The 22,585-nt window shown below is 39.9% G+C and overlaps 1 protein-coding gene across 8 annotated transcripts in view; it reads right to left on the reverse strand.

The window, feature by feature from the left end:
* The window catches only part of PHLDB2 (pleckstrin homology like domain family B member 2), a 243,949-nt gene that overhangs the window by 36,064 nt on the left and 185,300 nt on the right, over positions 1 to 22,585 (reverse strand). For 7 of the 8 annotated variants that reach the window (XM_070454904.1, XM_070454911.1, XM_070454910.1 and 4 more), the window contains 5 exons: positions 21,721 to 21,864; positions 20,521 to 20,658; positions 8,259 to 8,387; positions 1,970 to 2,125; positions 586 to 696 (listed from right to left, as the gene is read on the reverse strand). In XM_070454904.1, the coding sequence (XP_070311005.1) occupies positions 586 to 696; positions 1,970 to 2,125; positions 8,259 to 8,387; positions 20,521 to 20,658; positions 21,721 to 21,864 (678 nt within the window). The remainder of the gene's footprint in view (positions 1 to 585; positions 697 to 1,969; positions 2,126 to 8,258; positions 8,388 to 20,520; positions 20,659 to 21,720; positions 21,865 to 22,585) is intronic. The other variant, XM_070454908.1, reaches the window with a different exon arrangement.

A 22,585-nucleotide genomic window follows, 5' to 3' on the forward strand; every position in this document is an offset into this window, starting at 1 on the left:
CCCTGAAATTAAGAGATTATGTCAGAAAATTAGGCTGCAGTTTGGACAAAAGAAACCCTTTACATGGAGCACATGAGAGGCTGGGCGGACGGGGACACAGTCCCTGTGATGAGGATGACCTTGCCACACCCACACGGGGCATCCACCTCACCAATTATGCCAAACTAAATCCAATGTGGCATTTTCCAAGAAGACCTATATGCAAATAATTAGAGTTCAAAACACCAGAGCAACTGAGCCAAAATGTCTGACAGCAGCAAAAAGAGCAGAATATGTTTAACCTATTTGATGAAAAATGAGATTTTTTTTTTAAAGAAAAAAATCAAAAAACATACTGATTTCCCATAGCTTGGACTTTCACACTGTGGAAAAAGCATGAAGAAAATATCTTTGCTCATTTCTGAATTACAGTTAATCATTCAGAGCATCAGTTTATTAATGTGGAGGATTAAATAAAGATGTATATAGAAAAGCCTTCCTTAAATTATAATTCATTCATTAAAAGGCAGTTGGTTTGATGGAAGCAACTTTCCCTGAACTGGAACCTGTGTTTTACTGTCACCAGTACAGAAATGAAATACTTACTCTCTGCAACATCATTATTAAATTATTCTTTTCTTTCACAAAATGATCTTGTTCTCTTTGAGCCTGCTGGACAATGTGATTAGCTTGCTTTTTCAATGCAGAAATTTTTTCCTGGAGGAAAAAAAACCAACCATAGAAAGATGTACATTAGACCCTGCTGTCTGTCCCGAGAAAGGGAGAAGGAGTATTTATCACTAGAGGTGCAGTGACCGTATTTCATTGACGTTAGGTGTGCTTAGTCGCTCAGTCTTGCTGACACTTTGTGATCCCATGGACTGTAGTTCGCCAGGCTCCTTTGTCCATGGGGATTCCCCACGCAAGAATATTGGAGTGAGCTGCCATGCCTTCCTCCAGGGGGTCTTCCCAACCCAGGGGTCAAACTCAGGTCTCCCACAGTGTAGGCGGATTCCTTACCATCTGAGCCAGCAGGGAAGCCCAAGAATCCTGCAGTGGGTGGACTCTCCCTCCTCCGGGGGAGCTTCCTGATGCAGGAATCAAAATGGGGTCTCCTGCACTGCAAGCAGACCCTTTACCAGCTGAGCACCAGGGAAGCCCACCCAGTGTTAGGTACGCAGTTATTATTACCAGACTGTGAAGCAGTTCCTTTGAACTCACAAGCTCAAGGCTTTTCTTCACCTAAGACCAAGTAATTTGGAATGTATTTCAAGTATCCATAAGTCAATGGGAAATCTTGTTTTAGAACATAAATGAATTTCTGACTTCACCTTGGGAGATGCCTCATGGGAAGAAAAACAATGGAATTTCTTGTTTAAACTGAAAGTGTCACCTTCTCCATTGTCCTTTCCCTCAATTTTATAGGTTTAGTACAGAGCATTGTGGTGAGGATTATAAATTTTGGAACAAGAGATGAATTCGGGACTCGACATCCGGGTGCTCAGGGTTGGGTGGAAGCAGTCACTTGCATAGCATTCCACAAGGCTGCTTCTAATAGTAATAAACTATCAGCCAGCTTTGAAAACTACTGGGTCTGGAAACAGAAATTTCAAAAGACTTTTCAACAAATTATTTTAAATCAAGTTACTATGATTGCAAAAGCAAATAATTTAAAATAAATATCTAGATTTCTGATTTTCTCTACCTTGGTTTTCACACAAAAGAATCAGACATTCATAAATACATCTACAGCATCAGGTAACACCGACTATACCAAGTCTCAACTTATCTAGTTTGGAGCACCAATCGGCATGCATGTGGCAGGCTCCATGATCCGCCAAATGTAACAAAAGACACAAAGATGTCCAGATATAACAGGTATACAGACAAATGGACACATGCTATAGCTATATTAACAATCACTATTGTCTCATAGCGAGGGGTATATATATTTTGACTTTTTACATTGAACAACACTTGGTAAAAGTACCTTTCTAGTAACAATGTTCCTTTGATACTCAGCCACTTCACGCAGGAGCTGCTGGGTCAGGTTCTCCTTTTCCTCATCTAGACGGCTTTCACGCTCAAGCTGCTGGAATTCCAGGTCTTCAAAGTGTTTGCTCTCAACATCCAGTAGGTCGGCATCCTTTGGAGAAAAGGGAATGAAAACAAGACATACGAGAATGGCTGAAGCCTTCTTAACGTGAAGAAAAATTAATAAAAGCACAAAGTCCAAAATATCTTTCCAGCTACAACACTGACCAGGATTAGATCATGATAATCATCTCTTTGGAGTTAAACTCCAGAGTGGTGGCTAGGATGAAACTGAAAGTGACTGTGCTGGGGGTGGGAGGGGGGCATTTATTTCACCATTGGTTTTAGACTGTTCTTTGGTTGTAGGAATTCTTGCTTTAACTCTACCAGGTGGCTTTAAAATGGATCATGAAATATAAAAAGAATGCAATAAATAACCTAAACATTATCTGCAGACCAAAGGTGTGACATAAGCTCTTGAGAAACTTCCTATTTTTCACAAATTTCCAGATGAAATCAGACTTTAGCATAAAGACTAAATTCAATATTCCAAAGTTGCTTACTATAAAAAAAAAGATTCAGAGGGATAGGGTGGGAGGTGAGAGGGAGGGGACCTATGTATGCCTGTGACTCATTCATGTTGATGCACTGTAGAAACCAACATAGTATTATAGAGCATTTATCCTTCAGCTAAAACTAAATATATTTTAAAAAATGAACCTTAAAAAAAAGATTTAAAAGTTGGCATATATAACAGATCAGAGGTCTCTAAGGGGAATATATGTACTCCAAATGGCACATAACACAAGGCACTGGGATGTGAGAAAGAAATATTAGACTTTCTTTATATTTATTTTTAATTTTTCCTTTTCTTTTTCAATTTTTCAATAAATGTTCTCTAATGTACATACAGGTAAAATAACATGTAAGATTATTTTAAATGAATATATGTATTTTGAGCATGCATAGAATACATATAATACATGTATTTATAACATTATATGACCTATATGTACATATAGGAATGCATGCTCAAATAATTTTAGTGAAGGGAGAAGTCATCAAAAACATTTGAAGACTGGAGTTCTTATATGGGCTTCTGTTAATCCCTTAGAATTGTTTGCAAACCTTTTTACTAGAAAGAGTAGGAACCACAGAGCTCATAAGGCACTAAGACTGACTCAGAAGGCTAAGCAGGGCTAGTCTAGGAGTACTCTTCAGGACATTTAAGAACAAACAGAAACCGTAAAAGTCAGTCTAGGAGAGGCATCCTCCAACGTGTGAGATGTCTGGAGACAGGGGTGAGACCAGACCTGAGCAGAGACTGGTGCACGTGGTACGAATTGTTCTCCTGTCTACTTAAAGAAAACAAAAAGCCTTTTCTGTTTTTGGGAGCTTTTGACAGAACTGTAGAATGTGGTATGTATAGAAGATTCTTTTTAAATATGTAATTTATGAATAATTAATGACCCCCCAAAAACAGGCAGCTGGGCTATATGACTCATAGCTCTAAGTGCCAGGGCATTTTTTTCAATCAACACATTAAAAAGAGTTGGATTTTGTGTTGTTCTTTCTCAACCCTTTATCAAGCATAGTAGAAAACCTTTTGTATACGTGTGTGCAAACACACACACATATATAGTATGTGTGTGTAATATGATACATATATTTTAGAAAACATGAACTTTTGCCTTGCTAAAAAATTTATGACATTTTGGTTCCACTTGTTTGACTTGGTATGAATAGAATACTAGATTTCTAATTTATATTTATTCAAAACTTTGATATAGTTTCATGTATTTTGGCATCTAGTATCACTGCTCTGTCTAGAAAGTTTATTATCTTAGTGATTTTTAAAAAATTGAATTAGGATTGAATCTTTTTATTCAATTCTGAGAATATAAAGAAATACTATCTTGGTTTAAAAAAACAGAAAAATAAATGTGACACAGTATTATTAACTAAAGTACAGATTTTGCTCAAATTAAAAAAAAAAGAGAGTTGGATAAATCTGTGATAAATTAGGTCTATTATCAGTATTTAAACACACTACCCCCTCCTCTGATTTTCATGTAAGTGATAAATTAAACCTTTTAATTAAATGAAATATTTTTCTATCTTCTGGAATTAATTTTATTCTGGGGATGATTCACAAAAGGACTATTAGCTACCAAGAAATTACAACCAGCACTATAGCAACAAGATTATTATGTCAACACAGACAGTGGATTCTCATAATCTACGAACAAGAAAAAACAAGGTGAAAAACACATTCAGCATTTCTCAAAACTTCTTTACATTTTAATTGGCAAAATGTAAAGCAGCTTTGGTTTCAAGTAACTGGGTGATATTTCAAATTTATCAGAGGTTTCATGCTTATAACTTCTACAGGAATTAATGAATTTGGACCAAATATAGTTGTTACTAAAGGAATTAACATGTAACTCTAATGTTATGTCTTAAAACAAAATATCTGCAGTCTTAAAACATCAGTGATATATTTACTCAGAGAAGCTTTCATATTCAAGTTTTTAAAGACTTTCAATTAAACTTGGCCTGTGGCTAAAGGTTATTGAGACAAAAATTTTAATAAGGCTTCTTTTTTTTTTGTTTATAAAGAATCTTCATTCAAAGTGGGCATATGGCTCACAATATATACACTATGCTAGTAAATTGCTTGCCCCACATCTGGTTAATACGCAACATGTGTTATTTTAACCACATGAAGGTCACAAAGTCACTAATTTATTTTTAGTAAATATTTAAACCACTGTATGAAAATAACAGCACATTAGGCAGGAAAGTTTAAAATTAAACCCAAGCTCAGCCCTCAGATTCCTCTGGTGTAATCATCTGATCAAGTTATCTAAAGCATTGAAATGTGTGTATATAAACTTACACTGTGAAAGAAAAACAACTTGGGAGGGGGAAAAAAAAACCGTTACAAGATTCTAGATAAGAATAAGTATTCAAGAGATGGAATTTAGGGGCAGGAGTAGTTTAATTGAGCACAGAATAATATACACAGAAAGCTCAAAGTCAAGTGTGTGACTAGTTGAATGAAAATTTTAACTAAACTTCTCCACTAAAAGAATACGACAAGTCTTTACTGGCTGCAAGTTCAAAGGCCAGGTGTGAAAGGAAATAAAACAGATGTGTTAAAGAAAATTCAGCAAAAGTCATTTTTTCTTCCCAATGACATTTTTGAGAATGTGTAGCTAGTGGTAAAGAACCCGCCTAGTAATACAGGAGACTTAAGAGACGTGGTTTTGATCCCTGGGTCAGGAAGATCACCTGGAGAAAGGTATGGCAACCCACTCCAGGATTCTTGCCTGGAGAATCCCATGGACAGAGAAGCCTGGCAGGCTACAGTCCATAGGGTCGCAAAGAGTCAGACACAACTGAAGCGACTTAGCACGCAGCATGCATGGCAGAAGTTTACATGCACAACTTGTTTTCTTTGCTTTCTTTCCATAGAGGAACTGAAAGCAGAGACTAGACATGGTGTGGGCAGGAGATATTACAGGAATAGTTTTATGACAGCATAAGGGCAACTCTGAAAGCAAGTTTATAAACTTCCTAAGAGTGTGTTACTATTTCTCTGTCTTTATGCGCTATATTCAAAAACTTTTTTGCATACTTTGTTGAATTTGGAAAAAAAGACAATGAAAATCATCTAGTACAAGCTTCTCATTTTATACATGAGGATACTGAGGCCCACAGAGGCCGAATGACTTATCCAAGAGAAAAGGATAAGCTAACTGTGGACCCAGTGAGGAAAACAAAAAGGTCTCCTCACTGTAGATGCCGCTCAATAGAATCTTTTTTTAATCAAGAGACCAGACTCAACCATCCGGCTGAATAAATGTCAAAGCACAAGAAGACCATCCTAGCTAGGCCTCTGCTAGCAAATGAAAGGCTCATTTATCTTCAGCGTTTTTTTCTCATATCACTTCTATGATTTGACTGGTAAGCCCAATTATCAACTGCATTAAATCACAGGCCATGAAATCAACATTGGATGAAAACTGTATTCTGCCTCTAAAGGAAGGATTTAGGAATTAAGAAGCCCAGTCATAAATCCATAGTCTTATATGCACAAAATCATTTTACAGTTTTGGCTCACATATTTGAGATTGCATACAGGCTAAGAAAATTATTTTCTTCCTATCCATTTATTTTCTATTGTGTCTGATTTGTCACCTAATGAAGTTAGTTGTAATAAAATCAACATTATTGAATTTAGCTTAAATGCCTTGGGGAAAGCTCTGTAATGAAGTGCTATTCTGGAGTGTTTGAAGTCTGAAGGGAAACAAATTGTGATAACACAGGAAGCTCCAGTATGAATGGACTTCTCATGAAATAAGTGAACTTTTTACTGATTAAGCCAAAGGACTGATGAAGATTCATTTTGGTCATTGTCCATCTCTGGAAAACAGAATTAGTATCTCTCTTAATATCAGGTGAACACAAGCTAGCAAAAGCCAGTTTCTCTCCTAAGGAAAGGGTTTTTATGATAAAAATTTTGCAGTCTGCTTGGAAAGGAAGAGGAAGGAGTCTTTGCCTTCGATTAGTGGAATAGGCTGTCTGCATCATTTCCTTTCCTCTTTTGTATCCTTGGAACATACACATATTTATGAGCTATCTTATAGAATCTACATTAAGCAAACTAATTATATTATGCTTGAGTCCAAGTTATTAATAGAATTTGCCAATTTTTATTTGAATATTTATAAAGAATACAAGCAATAACTAGATAACTAAAGGAAGGGAAGAACAAAATGTATAACCATGCTTCTGACTCTAAAAGCACTAAGGTGACTGTGTAACTTCTTTAGCAATAAAGAAAGTTGAAAAATAGTAAACAAATATAAAAAAAACAGTTTCCCAATCTCTTTTGTGAATTGGCATAAACACATTAAAAAAAAACTACAGACTAAAATAATTTTACAAATACTTTTCCTTTTCCAATCATTTTTATCATAAGACTTTCAGCAAATTGGGACACTGAGGGACAGGAAGTTTTATCTTCCTACAGCAAATTACGCTGTACACAATAAAGTGTGTACACTTTATTGAGTGAAGGGGAAGAGACAGTTTTGAAATTTTTTTGATCCAACATTGTATAAATTACAAATATTAGAGTTGCTAAGCTGAAGTTAACCTGTCTGTACTGGTTTCTTTCTATACTGAAAGATACTATCAATCTGTGCAACACATTGAAAAGCGTCAACTATAATTTTCCATAACCTAGTGATACTCAGGGTTATCAAGCATTTTTGTATTCAAGGTCATCTTAAATATTTTCAAGGGTATGCTATCTTAACTGATTTTTACCAAGTTGCCCATTCCCAAGAAGGCACAAACATAGTAATATGAGTAAAACTAGTTTTTCTTACTCCCGTGGAATCATAAAATGTTACTTATTTAGGACAAACTACTATTATACTCCCTTAGAGATCCAGAACTGTCAGTGACTGACTCCCCATAGTCACAGTCTGTCTGGGCTACTATTTAGAGCAAATAACCAGCTGTCAAGAGGCTATGAAATATTAAGTGGTCTTCCTAGTGTTTACAAAACTATCCACCTAGGAAGTCAGGTAGCAAGGTCATTTCAACACTGCCAATATTAAAGATCGAAGAACAACCTGATAAAGTTCAACTAGAAAATCTATGCTGCATAAAATTTTAAAAAATTATGAAGCCTGAATATTGAATGCCCTGCATCTTGGGTCTTGTTTGATTATTGTGATCATGCTAATGATTTCAATGCCACTAAGAAAAAGAAAGGAAAAGAAAAACCAAATGATGAGTGGTTGTGGGAAGCAAACCAGAAAATAGAAAAATTTGTGACAGGAGTATAAAATTAAGCTGGGGGGAAACAACAAATTCAAGGGAAATTAGTACTCAAGATGCAGTAGAGAATGGAATGCAGGAAACAATGTCAGCTGATTTAAATGCTACAGTCTTGTTGGTTACCTATCAGTGATAGCTCTCTGTTGTTTCAAAGAAGGACTCGAAATGTTTTTGCATTATTAATGAGGTGAAGGATTCCAAGAAGGAATTTTATAACTGATTAGCAAGGAATAATATGTACTGTCAGCATGCATATTTCTATTTAAAACGTTATCTAATGAACAGAGCTTATGCAAATTTATACTATGTGAAGGAGGAAGTCAAAGGTAAGTGGAACTTAATCGAAAAAAGCAAAAAAAACAGCTAGCACATTCCTGTTTGCTACTGACCCTCTTCAGTTGTTGTTGTAACTGTTCCCTCATGGACTCAGGACAATTGTCCAGCTGGGTCTTCTGCTCGGAGTAAAGCTCCTGAAGCCTCTCTAGTTTTTCCCTTTCAGCATCAAGCTTTACCTTCTCCTGAAGTTCAGAAATCAGAAAATAGAAGTTACCTTCACACCCCAAGCAGGCGTTAGTGAACATTTCCCAAGGATAACACAAATAAACACTCACAAACTCCAGACATCCTAGGAATGTAGAAACATATCTTGTTAGTGACTAAGATAAGTGGGTCTAAGTGGAAGTAAAGACGAGGGGCCCCATTTCTGCATTCTCCAAATCCAGCCCACTCCATCGGGTATTGGCGATGATCCCAATCTTTCCTTCCTCCCTTCCTTCCTGCCACCATGTCACAAAAGCGGGGGAAGCAACGGTCATGTTGGTCAATGGTGAACAAAGAACAAGAGAAATGCCAACCAAATTCCTAAGATAGCCCTGCACAGAGTCACTTGCCAGGGAACCAAACAAAGGATGGCAAGTATATACCTTGAGCACAGTCAGAGTCCAATTTGCTGAGGGCATGTGTTAAGCAAACTTTGGAAATTATTTAAAGTTTGTTCTCAGGTTAGAGGCATGTTAGGTGCATAAGTTGATACTCCAGTCATCTGGAACAGTTCTAGCTCTTTGGCAAACCTCAGAGCCTAAGCAACTAGAAAATCTGCTGCCAAGGAGAGCATCTAGTTCAGACATTGAGAGAGCTAGTAACAATGCAAGGCTGACGAAGCAGCAAAAGGAAGACTTGTTAGACAGTTCAGATGCATCAAAGGTGTGACAGTTATTGTGGAGATAAGGACTTCCCTACAAAGACTGACACAGAAAAATAACTGAAATGAGAACTATGGAAAACAGAGAACAGGAGAGAAAAGAGAAGACAGCATTACATCCCTCCCAGGCACACACTCCAAAGTGACCGTGGATGTTTTCCAGCGTGTAATACACTATCACAGTCTTATAAGGCCGCCTCTTAAACTGAGAAACAAAGCTACAGTCTGTTTAGTGTCTGTTTTCCCGTCTTATGCTCCTTTTATGATACTCTGGACCCTTGAAGAAACTTTCAGACCTAACTCTCCCCTTGTGTGACACTCTCAGCCTAAACTAAAGCACTTGGCGGAATGGGAGCTCCACCACCAGTCGAGGCGTGTGTGCTCAGTCGTATCAGACTCTTTGCCACCCTAACCAAGGACTGTAGCCCGCTAGGCTCCCCTGTCCGTGGGATGTTCCAGGCAAGAATACTGGAGTGAGTTCACGTGTCCTTCTCCAGGGGATCTTCCCAATCTGGGGATCGAACCTGCATCTCCTGCGCGCGCAGGTGGCTGCTTCACCACTGAAGGCCTGGGAGCCTCCTGGAGGTCACTCGCTTTCAGCAGTGCTGCCAGAAAAGCTGCGTTCCGTTTCACATCTCCTTGCTTCTGTGACTGTTCCCCGCCCCTTCGATAAGCAAAATACCGCCACTTGACTTGCTTATGTTCACTATTGATTTGGTAGAAATAAAGCTGGCTTCCAAGGACATTACAGAAAAAAAATTTTTTGAAGGATGAAGATTTGAAGTAGCCCTATAAATTTATACTGCTTTCATTTCTTCATTCAAATGGTCATGATTTCCTATGTAAACATACATGTAAATTCTTTATAAAAGATGTTATATTTTAAGTCTAAAACTATATATGATATCAATACCTACACCAGTGCATTTGAGCCTCCACTTTTGGCTTACATTTTAAAATTTTGAGGTCATTTTAGAAATGTATGTTTTGATTTAAATGTGCTTTTTCTCAAAATGATTAAATCTAGAAGTCATAAAACTGAGACTCTTACCTCATATATCAGCCTAAAAATGATTCTACAACTTAGACTTTAGCAGACAATAAAGAAAGTTTCCTAAAAGGGAACCTCCTGGCAGTTCAGTGGTTAGGACTTGGTGCTTTCACTGCCCAGGGTCCGGGTTCAATCCCTGGTCTGGGAATTAAGATCTCACAAAAACAAGAAAGGAAGTTTCCTGAGTCTTTACTGTGAAGCGTGCTCACTACGCACAGCTGCTGTGTAGGGGAGAGAAACAGCAACGGTGTCTTTCGCAGAATACAGGGTTCTCAAGTGTCACCTCACAAAAGCTGAATATACTAGTGCCAGTTAGATTTAGTCTTTAGCTTCAGAATTAAGCATTTTTCCCCTTAACAAAACCAACAATACAGAACACTTGTTATCTTTTGGCTAAGAAAATGTGCTATTATTTCCCTTACGTGCAAATCAAAGTTTATTGCCCTATTACATAGCAAAAGAATTTTATCCACAAAGAGTTCTATTTCTAGGTACTGTATCACCAGAATTTGCACCCATTCCAATTCCAAACATAAAGGTAAATAAGTAGGAAAATTATTTATTCCAATCAAGTAGAAATGTGCAAAGCCCTAAAATTTAAAATCATATATGATAGAAAACACCGAAACGATATCTAATATTAAAAAGCCTAAAACACAGGTCTCAACTCAAAGCCCTGAAATTTAAAATCATATATGACAGAAAACACTGAAACGATATCTAATATTAAAAAGCCTAAAACACAGGTCTCAACTCCAAAGAAATACCCAACTATTTTGCTAATGCTCTCAAATTTTAAACTATCAATGATAAGCACAAATAAACAACTAGTAAAACATACCTTGTGTCTACATAGCGCCTTCCTTCTGAGGTGCTCTAAACGTTTGGCAATTCCACACAAGGAGGCGGTTACAAGAATTACGCAAGCAGGCGCCATCAGAACCGCCTGCGGCTTCTCTGTGGTTGTCGGTAGTGCTGTGGCCACTAGCTCGGTCTCAGAGAGAAAGCTCAATGGGACTAAAGCCAGGCCAGAGGAAGTGAGGGAAGGAGGAAAGAGGGACCAGTGGCAGACGGGCCCGCCATAAATCACAGGGGGCCGCAGAGGTGATATCGCTCCGACAAGAGCCAACAGTAGACCAACAGCTGAGCCAGAAAGAAATGAATATACCTCTCTTCTAATTACTGTCCAGGAAGTTTTCAAAGAAAAATTAGTTCTAGGCAAGCGACTGATTAGATCTGAAAGTATCACCTTCTACAGTGAAGGTAAAATAGTGGGACATATTACATGACATCACAGGGTTCGGGGAGTCTAGCTTTTTACATGTAACATATTAACACCAGGTATCATCCTCGTTCCCCAGATTCACACTGGTAACGTCACCTATTCTAATTACTATAGGCACAGTGCTATTTTCTCTTTTTAATTTAAATTTTTAATTTTCTATTGAGTATAGCCGATTAACAATATTGTGACAGTTTCCAGTAAACAGTGAAGGAACTCAGCTATAGATATACACATATCCATTCTTGCCCAAATTCCCCTCCCATCCAGGCTGCCACATCACATTGAGAGAGAGCACATTTTTTTCTTAGATTCATAAACCTGTTTTTAGGAAGTAAATAAATTAAACTGCTTTTTTAATACTTTTAACAAATTTAAATTACTTTGTTGAAAGAATAAGATTAATCTTTCAGGAATCAGAACAGTCCAGGAAGATGCAGATCTACAGGGGGGCATTTATTTTAAAAAGACCAGAACATGAATTCCCCAGAGACACGGCTGCCTCCATTGTTTTCCAGTTGCTTTGTCTTCTCTATATGGACTGGCAAAAATCCAGTTGGGTCATAAATTCATTGCCAGATTCTGCCTATTTTGTGTATTGAAGACTGATGTTCCTAAAGTGTATACAGTGCCAAAGGTAAATTTTTCACCAACAAATGAAAGTAAAAAGCGCTGTATACAGCTGGGCCTACATCTGCTTTCACAGTGAGTTGTTCATTCACTCATCCAATAAATATTTATAAGTGGACTAGAGAAAGAGAAAAGAGGTAAGTTGATCACTGTCCCTGTGAATTACAGTCTAGCTAGTTCTGTGCTTATCAGCCCTGACCACATTAGAACACACTGGGAGAGCTTTTACAGGTACTACTTCCCAGACTTGTAAGGCTAGGGATGAAACATTTAAAAAACGTCTCCAGGTTTTCTCATATGCAACCAGAAACACTGATCCAGCCAACCAGAATAATGTGAGAGCCAAAGAACTACAAAATGAACTAAAATTTGATTTCTGTGAAGACTTAGGACAAAATACAGAATCCATCAAAATTTGTTCTGAAGGTATTTGACCTTAGAACCTTGCCTTCATAGTATAAAAGTCCTCACTTACAAGTAATATTACAAATGTACAATTTTTACTTTTAGATTAAATGCCTCAAGTAAACCCCTCTCCCCAAAAGAACTGTGAGATTCCAACATCCAAAATGCTTTCAAAGAGGAAAGACAAATTTCGAGATCAGAAGTAAAATGACTCTTCTAATCATACCAATGATCAGGAGAAGGTATAAATTTATCCTTAGTAATTTGAACATGCACACAGGAGTTGCCAATAATCTTGAATAAATTTAAAAATCCAAGACTTTATTTTGTCAGATCTCTGGTTAAAAGACAACAATAAATTTCCTCTAAGTTGTAGTCTCAAAGGAAGGAATTGAAATTTAACTTGCTGGCTCTATTAGAATTTCACTACTACACAGAAAATTTTTGAATGCCAATAAAAACATAATTTTACCACATCTAACTAATATTTGGTTTGAGTTTACCCTGTAAAGATGCCTACTTCATTAGTTTATAGGGTTGCCAGATAAAATAGAGGAAACACAGTTAAATGTGAACTTAAGATGAACAATAAATGATTTCTTAAATGTACAGTGGTGGTTTAGTCGCTAAGTCATGTCCGACTCTTCGCAACCCCCATCGACTGTAGCCTGCCAGGCTCCTCTATCCATGGGATTCTCCAGGCAAGAATACTGGAGTGGGTTGCCATTTCCTTCTCCAGGGGATCTTCCCGATCCAGGGATCAAACCCAGGTCTCCTGCACTGCAGGCAGATTCTTTACCATCTGAGCTACGAGGGAAGCCTGCTTTTAAATATAAGTATGTCTCAGATGGGGCTTCCCTGTGGCTCAGTAGGTAAAGAATCCACCTGCAATGCAGGAGACTGCCTCAATCCCTGGGTTGGGAAGATCCCCCGGCAGCCCTAAACCTGGCAGCCCTATTAGCTTGATAAAGGTTTTCTGAAAAATTAAGATTCATATTTGTAATTTCCAAAGTATTCAGCACAGAATTCAGCACAAATAGGTACTGAAGCCATGTTCCTTGAAACGCTGTGTCAAGTTTGCAACTGATGCACAGATACGTTAAAATTCATAATACCTAGGCTAACAATTTTTAATGTACAGCTTTACTTATTTTTGTCTGTGGCTCTCAGCGGCTGCGTGTGGGCCCTCCCCTGGCTGTGGCAAGCAGGGGCCGCTCTCCAGTGCGGTGCGAGGGCTTCTCCCTGCGGCGGCCCCTCCGGCTGCGCAGCTGCTCTCGGCGCGGGCTCGGGGGAGGAGGCTCCCGGGCCCTACGGCACAGCTGGGGGCAGGGCTGACTTGCTCTGCAGTGCGTGGGGATCACCCAGGCCGGGAATCAGATCCGTGTCTTCTGATTGCCAGGTGGACTCTTCATCACTGAGTGGCCAGGGAAGCCCCTCGAAGCCATCATGTTTAAGGGTGTATGGTGCGAGCTCAGTCACTTCAGTCGTGCAAACTGCAGCCCACCAGGCTCTTCAGTCCATGGGGTTCTCCAGGCAAGAATACGGGAGTGGGTTGCCATGCCCTTCTCCAGGGGATCTTGTCAACCCAGGGATCAAAGTCAAGTTTCCCGCGTCTCCTGCATTACAGGCAGATTCTTCACCACTGAACCACCAGGGAAGCCCTCTAAGCCATCGATTTAAGGCTGGCCCATTCAAAGTCCTCTCCATTCACCTTCCAGTCTCCTTCCTGCCAGTTCCTAAACCACATGGGGAGGTCTGAGAGGCATGCATTCTCAGAGGTTCAAGATCAGGCAATTGTTTTAGAGCCAAAACTACTTATCCGAAATCTGTAAGGCCAAATGTGTTCTAGGTTTCAAAATATCGTGCACTTAATAGAGGTAACAGTTTATAAGGCATATACTGTATGGCGTTTTCAGGGAGGTCTGGGGCAATACCCTATAATCAAATATACTTCTATTTCTGCTGCTACTAATGAATATTCATATCAAGTGTGAATATCAGTCCAAGTCAAGTTTTGCAACCATAAGTTTTGACACCAACCTTATTAAAAAAAAAAGTTTTCCCCCTGCAAAACTTTTCAGAATTGTAGAGGAAAGATTATGGACCTATGTCCATAGATGGTAATTGTTGAAAACCCTCTTGAGAGGCACATTCTTAAATTATTTTTGGAGGATTTCTTTTTTCTGTTGATTTTGACATATTATTGCACAATTGATGGATATTTAGTGTAGAGAACACTGGAAAGTCAGAACATTAGGAATTTATGTGATCAAACAACCATTAGAAAACAAATCACCCTAACCTGGAATCCTGTTCATTTAATCCCCGAATCCCACAATATATTTCCACTTCCTCTAAACAGGGAGCTAACTTTGAAATGTAAGAAAGAGGCACGGGAAGGGCTGGGTCTCTTCTGAACACTGCCTGTGACTTGGCAACGGCTCTGCACCCAAGAGGCATTAACACTTTGCATGGAATTCTGGGCGGGCTCAGTCTTCTCCTGGCTCAGAAGGAAGGATGGGGAGGAAGTAACAGGTACTTTGGCAAGATGATAATGGAGAATACAATTAACCACTTAAGATATGAGGCTTATTATAGAAAAATTAGTCTACTAATTGAAGGAAATCTCACCCAGGAACAGCTTCATGGCATAGAGTGATTTAAGCTTCAGCTCCCACATTTAAGTGTGTTTAGCTACAAAAGTATGCAGACCAAGATTGCTACAAAGTCTCACAATCTATCTGTGTGAAGACAGATCTTTAAACAGGAGGACAGTTTGAGCTTTGTGATGACCCATCTGGGTGATAGGAAAGACTTCAACAAGACTATGTGAGCAAAGCCTTTCCTTAACTATTTTATTTAATTTCAGTACAACTAATTTTTGATTGTCATATGCTCAGGAGCAGGAATGAGAAGATAATCCAAAAATAGAGACACTGAAAAGCTATTTTCGGTTCTGAATTTTTTACCTCGTCAGAAATAGACAAAGACTGAAGGGAAATGGGCATAAACAGATGCAGAAATACGTCCAGCAGTTGCCCCAAACGAGGCTTTGCCTTTAGAGAGCGGAAGCACTGGGGGAGGGAAGCCGTTCCAGCTCTGCCCAAACTGAGCTCCACGGTTCTGGTGGCTTCCCAGTCACCAAGCCCATCAAACTAAAGCAGCTTTCCAGTGCAGAGACTGACAAGTCTCTCTCCTTTCTCCTGCCCTAAGAAAATACTATGCTTTATGCTTACTGCTTCAAATAAACATCCCCTTTGAGTTTATGTTCGAGCCTGATCCTTCTATTTGTTTAGGGTTCATCCAAGCTCAGAGAGACTCTGTTTGTGATGTGGCCGCTGTCTGAGAACGCAACAGGCAGACGGCCTTCAGCTTAGAGCCACCTGGAAACAGGCACACTGATGGGCCTGACGATGGTGCCCACGAGGGCAATGCAAGGGCAGCCCAGGGAGCGTCTGCAAACACGCATCGTACATGTGTGTATGTGTGCATATGTGTACATGTATATATGCATATATATACACAATACACACGTGTATGTATATGTATTCAACAAATACATAATTAAAGGCTGTCTATATTTTATGCTGCATATATAATTATGCCTGTAGTTTATATTTTGAGCTTCCCTGGTAGCTCAGCTGGTAAAGAATCTGCCTGCAATGCAGGAGACCTGGGTTCAATCCAGGAAGATCCCCTCGAGAAGGGAAAGGCTACCCACTCCAGTATGGCCTGGAGAATTCCATGAGTCCATGGGGTTGCAAAGAATCAGACATGAGTGAGCATAGTTTAGTACCAGATAATAAATAGTGGTCACCTATGAAATACCTCAATTTATACTAAGCACCGAAAACAGAATGATAGTTCCCGAGGAAGCTAAAAGAAATAACATTAAAGTCTGATCTTGACAGCCAAGAAAAAAATGTCAATAATTTCACGCCAGGATTTGAACTGTGACATATTAAACTTTCCTCCTATGGCTCCAGGCCTTGTCTCCAAAAAATGAGAGCCAGGCTTACAGGATGTGCTGCCGACATCTAAACTGGAGTTTGCCCAACAGGGATATCTTTTCAGGTTTTGGTTTTCTCATTCCACTGTTTATATCTGACAACAGCAACAGGTGTATAGGAAAGGAAACGAGATCCAAAAGGGTGAAGGCCACTTCCTTCTTCTATCTCATGCCCTGGCTCGACGAGCGGTGTGACTGCGAGCCGCCTGGCGTGAGCCCTTGGACGGAGCACCCCAGCTGTCCTGAGACTTGGCCGCACGCAGCCCTTGAGCAGGTGTTTGGCTCCACGTTTCTGTTCAGACTCAGCGGGGACTCGCCGTTAGCAGAAGATCCAAGGACAATATTCCCAAAGAACACTGGGCGGTATTCTGGCACCTCTTACGAGCTGGATAAACAGTGGATAACAGTGCCTACCTCTATTTCACAGGCTAGAGAGGGAAATTAATATCTAACCAAACCAAAACAAATATAAATGACCAAATGTGATTGTGAAAGGACTGACAGAACAACAGAGAGCTTGTCATCTGAGCTGGAATGGGCCGACAGGGCTTTTCTGAAAAAGCAACACTGAGCTCAAGCCTTGAGAGATGGAACCAACCAGACACAGAAGGTGGGGAAAGAGAGTCCAGGCAAGGCGAGCTGACCTGCAAGGGCGCTGGGCAGGGGCAGCGGGCGGGGTGGACCTGTGAACAAACAGAAAGACGGCCACCACGTGAGCGAGGTGAAGAGGGGAGGAAAGTAATGGAAACAGTCAGGATGGATAAGGAATTTAGGCTCATATAAAATACAGGGGAATACAAACCGGAAGGATGTGACCTCATTTATATTTTAAAAGTCACACTGGCTGCTGTGAAGAAAATGAACTGAAGGGAAGCAAGTGGAAACAGAACTCAAAAGGAAATGTTGATGATTTTGAAGAGAATGCTATTAGGGGAGATGCAGGGAAGTTAAAGTAATTGAAAAATAGCATTGCAATCAATTAGGAGCAGAGTTGACAGAGAAAGAAATATCAAGATCTACTTCCAGGTTTCTGTTTGGGCATATAGGTGTATAAAGATGCCACTTCCTGGTGGGAAAACTAGAGGAAGAACAGGATTGGAAGTAAGGGAGGTGTATGGAAGGCAAGGGGAAGGATAAGATCAAGAGTTCCGTTACAGAGTGTTCAGCTGGAAATACCTGAGAAATATCTCAGGGGAGATAGCAGCTGGGCTACAGGTTATGAGTCAGAAGTTCAGAAAAAGGCTGTGGACTAAAGACATACATTCGACAGTCACCAGTGCACACAGGTTATTTGAACTGTGGCTATAAAAGAATGTGATAGACTGCACTAAGGTAGTGGCATGAACAGGAGCAAATCTGATGGAGCAGTGACAAGGATGGGGGGAACGGCTAACTGAGCAAGACATCATACACTGTACTGAGAAAACTGTTTGAAAAGCTTGGCTGTGCTGAAGAGAAACTAGCTAAGATCGTTGCTGGAAGGAACTTTATTCTTTACTAATAATTTTTTGTTTGTTTTTTAAACTTATTTATTTCAATTGGAGGCTAATTACTTAACAATATTGTGGTGGTTTTTGCCATACATTCGCATGAATCAGCCATGGGTGCACATGTGTTCCCCATCCTAAGCCAATTTTTAAAAATACTAATGTTGGCATACTGTCAGTACGAGTCCAGCAAAGAGGGAGTGGCTGGGAGGAGCTGGGAACAGAAGGACTGGAAAACCTCCAGGCGGTGGGACGGTACCCCGGGCACACCCAGAGGGACTGGTCTCTGAGGGGAGAAGAGCCTTCCTGGGGCTTCCCATGTGGCGCCAGTGGTAAAGCACTTGCCTGCCAATGCAGGAGACATAAGAGACTCAGCTTCAGTCCTGGGTCGGGAAGGTCCCCAGGAACAGGGCATGGCAACCCTCTCCGGTTTTCTTGACTGGAGAACCTCATGGACAGAGAGGTCTGGAGCGCTACAGCCTATGGGGGTCACAGTCAGACATGACTGAAGCAACTTAGCACGCACACACACCAGCCTTCTTTGTGAAGACTAGATGCTCTAATTTCTAAGTGAAGTAGGTGGTGAGATCATCTCAGGGCCGAGGGGAGGAAACTGGACTAGAAGTTTGAACAGAGTGAAGGTATAAAATAGCCATGCCATAAAACAGTAGAGTAGCTTTATTTGAGAAACAGTGATGCTGCCAAGAGATATTCAGTCTCTATTTGAGTTTGGTTGTCAAGAATATGCAGTAACATCATCGAGCCCAGTCTGTTTTCACTTCCCTCGTTTTCCTCTGGAATCTCTCACCCAAAGCCAGTTTCTGTCATTTTTCATACCATGTGATGACAGACAATAATCCCACCTTCCGAGACCAACTAATCCCCTAACAGCTGCATGAGCTGGTTCTATACTTCAAGTCCCCACTGCCCCCTCTCTTCAAAATAATAATAGGAAGAATACAAAAAAGAACAATAATGTAAGCAACTTCCTCTTTGTTTGTTTCCACCCATGTTACTAGAGTTCCATCTCCACCTTAGGTCTGGAGAATATAACACAACTGGCCCCTGAAAAGTGAGATTTAGCACTCACTCAACTTACTTCACTTTTGTGTATAGAATTTATAGTCTGTGTCATATGTGGGTTACACAAAGACAAACAACTACACGGATGGGGAAGGCAGACAGGTTCAGAGATTCTGATTCCCCATTCCAATGTCCCACAAGCTTTCCAGTTTGACATAAACAATAAAATAGTACTAAGCACCAAAACAAAGACACCCGATGCCTCCAACAAAAGTTCCTTGCTGTATCAGGGCAGAATCTTTGAAAACCATAATATCCCTGCTCGGCAGAACTAGACAATCAATGCTTTCATGTGGTTTTGAGCTTTTAAAGAAAAATATGTCCACTACCCAAATGGATTCTTTACAGTTTCAAAGTCTGGAGCTCAAAGGCACATACATAAACTTTAACATGAAAAAGATGTGCAGTTTAATCTTGACAAGCGGGCAACCAAGAAATTGATATGTAGCTTTTAATCTGACTTAAATTTCTGACAATATCTTTTTGAGCTCACTCTCTGGCACCAAGATCAAATGCCCTTATTTATAGGTTTCAAACAAAGAGAAGCCTAAAAAGGAAGCTACATGCAGTAGAAATCCTGTCCACATATTACCAGTGGAATTTACTCAAACTGAAATTATTTTTCTTTTCCTCAGTTTAGAGGAGAACTCGATGATCAAGAAAGAATGTATTAAAGCTCATTTGCTTTTTTTTTTTCAAATTGTAATTTTAATTTTTAATTTAGGCTGAGTTTCCTGTAACTGACTTAGAATTTGAGATGACAGTAAGTGAAATATTTTCCAGAAAAAATAAACAGAAAACAACAACAACAACAACAACAACAACAAAATCCCAAAACCCAACTCCTACCCTGAATTCTGAAAACTGCAAGTAATTCTCCATATTCCCTAGGAGGGGTCAGCTAACATTTAGGCTGTGGCCTAAAATGTGTCAGTAAAACTTTTTCCAAAATAAGTATCAACTGTATTTCACAGTGTTCACTTGGCAGTGTGTGAGGATCCCCTGAAAACCCCAACATATTTTTCTAAGAGCAGTGCACTTGCATTGAAGCCAATGGCAAGGCAAGACAGATGAGATGAACATTCCCCATTCACCTTTTTAATACACAGAAAAATGAAAAGAAATGAGGCAACCATACTTGAATATGCTTAAGCCATCCTTGCAGGGCACCACTAGTACTAAAATGATTCTTTTAAAAAAGAGCGGAATCAGAACAGCAGGAAAGCTAATGGAAAAAAGCAATTCACTCATCTCAGGAGGGGTAAACTGCCACAAATATCAGCTCAAAAACTAAGCAGGTCCTACTGTCTCAGCATCAGCTGCTCTGTACCTGAGAGTTCTGTGTGCAACGACTTACCTCGTCTGAAGACTCTTTCCTAGTGTCACTGTCTCCCGGAACATGGAACACAAGTCCAAAACCACGATTCATGCAACATTTAAATTTAATCAATGGGACCACCATTTTGCCCCCAAAATTTGTATCATGTATAATTTTCTTTTTACCTTGGTCTTTTCACCAACAATGTTCTTTTCCAGTTCTGTGATTTTCCGATTTAGATGATCCAAAATCTCCTTCTCTTTCATAAGTTCAGTTGTTTCCGATTTTTGTTCTCCATCCAAGAGAGCACATTCCATATCCAGCTGAAGACACAAACAAAGCTCAGAAATGTTTCACCTTCAGGGAAATTTCCAGCTGCCTCCTTTAAAGGTGTATTTTTAATAGGTACAAATTGCAAAAAGTACTACTGTTTTCAGTCAGATTATGGAGTCCAGAAAACACTCCAGAGAGTCCATGCAAGACTCAGAATTCTTACATGAGAAAGCAGGGAGGCCAGAATATACTTGCTAAGAACACTAGCTGTCTTTTAATTTAATTTTTCTATTATACCCTCCCCGCCTTTTCGTTTACTTCTCAAGGTAATTTTGCCTATTTGCTTAGATTCAGGCTCAAGTGTGAGCCATTTTGGGAGCAGTCACATCTCTGTTTGTCCCCAGAGCGCAGAAAGTGAAAACTACACTCAGTCCATCAAGCAAGCTCTGCATTTCCAGCAGTGCCAGCAAGGAGGGGCTTCCAGGGTCTCTACATGACAGATGATCATTCCCTTCCACACACGGGCTGTCAGCATCAGCTGTGAGAACAGACATGAAGATCCTTCCTGGGCAGAATGAGTGCCTCCTTCTCACTCCATGGAGGGATGAAAAAATCACCCTTTTCTCTAACTGCAGTTATACTGTATATGTCTGTCTCCTCTAGAGATTTGCAAACCTCTGGAAAGTGAGGTCTATGATTGATTCACATGTAAATGCCCCCATAGTGCCAAGATGATACTCAACTCATACTTAACACACTTACAAAAATGTTTGTTGGATTTGAGCTTAAACGTCTAAATATATGGTACCTCAGCTGACAGATCTTGAAGCAGGTCAGAAAGCACACACCAGTTAAGACAAAGTCAGTTATATAGCATACATTAAAAATGGCTTCATATGCTTATCTCATTGGATGAACAAAAACACAGAAAGAAGAAACATTTTAAAAAGACAATTATACCCCACATATGTACCCATTCCATGAATATTTGCTCATGTTGACCTCTATGTATTCTGCCCTCCAAAGCCTGTGCCCTAAGAGGTAATGTTATATTTAAGCTAAAGGAAAGAAAGAAAATTGGGAGAGGTAATAAGTGAACTCGTGGTTTGTACCTCTCTGGAAGACTCCTCCATCTGGTCGTTTATATCTTTGATTTTTTGTTCGAGTTCCTCAAGGTTGTTCAGAATTGTTATCCGGGTCTCTTCCATTGCAGTCAACTCCTGAATCCTTTGTTCTTCACTTATGCCCTCTGGGGTCTGTGATTAATCAACACACAAAAGGCCTAGTCACACTTCAATGCCAGAATTTCCCGGTTAATAAACCAGTCACAAGTCTAGCATTTCACAGTCTGTGTCTGTTTGAACTCTAAAAGCACCCCTGTGATTGTTTACTTGGAACTCTGCATTTTCCCGTAAACCCCCAGTAGACAGCATCTCAGGTAAGCGTCTACAAGTCAGGTTCAGTGAGTAAATTCATGTCCTTTTAAAACCAAAATAACCAAGAGGTGATATAGATGAGGAAGCGATCGTCCACAGAGATTGCAGTGACTCCTCTCAGGTTACAGGTACAGTCTGGAGCACAGAGAACTAGGATCTAGAGGAGACTTCTGACATCTTCTCAGAAACGTCTCTTGGGCACTCTGCTACCTTCATTACAAGCTCCACGTTCTCTCCTGTCTCCAAGGGAATACACTTCCTACAAGTCTCCAGAATTCCTACTGGGTCCCACTGCTAGGGCTGTCTGCAAATGAGCAATCCTTCTGATTTATATTCTCTCCAACACAAGATGGTAAATAGGGAGATGGTATCTGGCCCCGCCTCACTGAAGTGTTCCGCGAAGTTAACAAGCAGGACAGTGCTACTTTATCACTTTGGCAACCCTCAGAATGGTTTAAAATTGTGCACCTAATACCAAGTTACTTCATGTTTCAGCTTTTGCATTAGCGCTACTCACCCGTCTCTGTCTTATGTACTGACG

This window comes from Odocoileus virginianus, chromosome 25 (assembly GCF_023699985.2).
Source record: "Odocoileus virginianus isolate 20LAN1187 ecotype Illinois chromosome 25, Ovbor_1.2, whole genome shotgun sequence".
Classification (NCBI taxonomy): domain Eukaryota; kingdom Metazoa; phylum Chordata; class Mammalia; order Artiodactyla; family Cervidae; genus Odocoileus; species Odocoileus virginianus.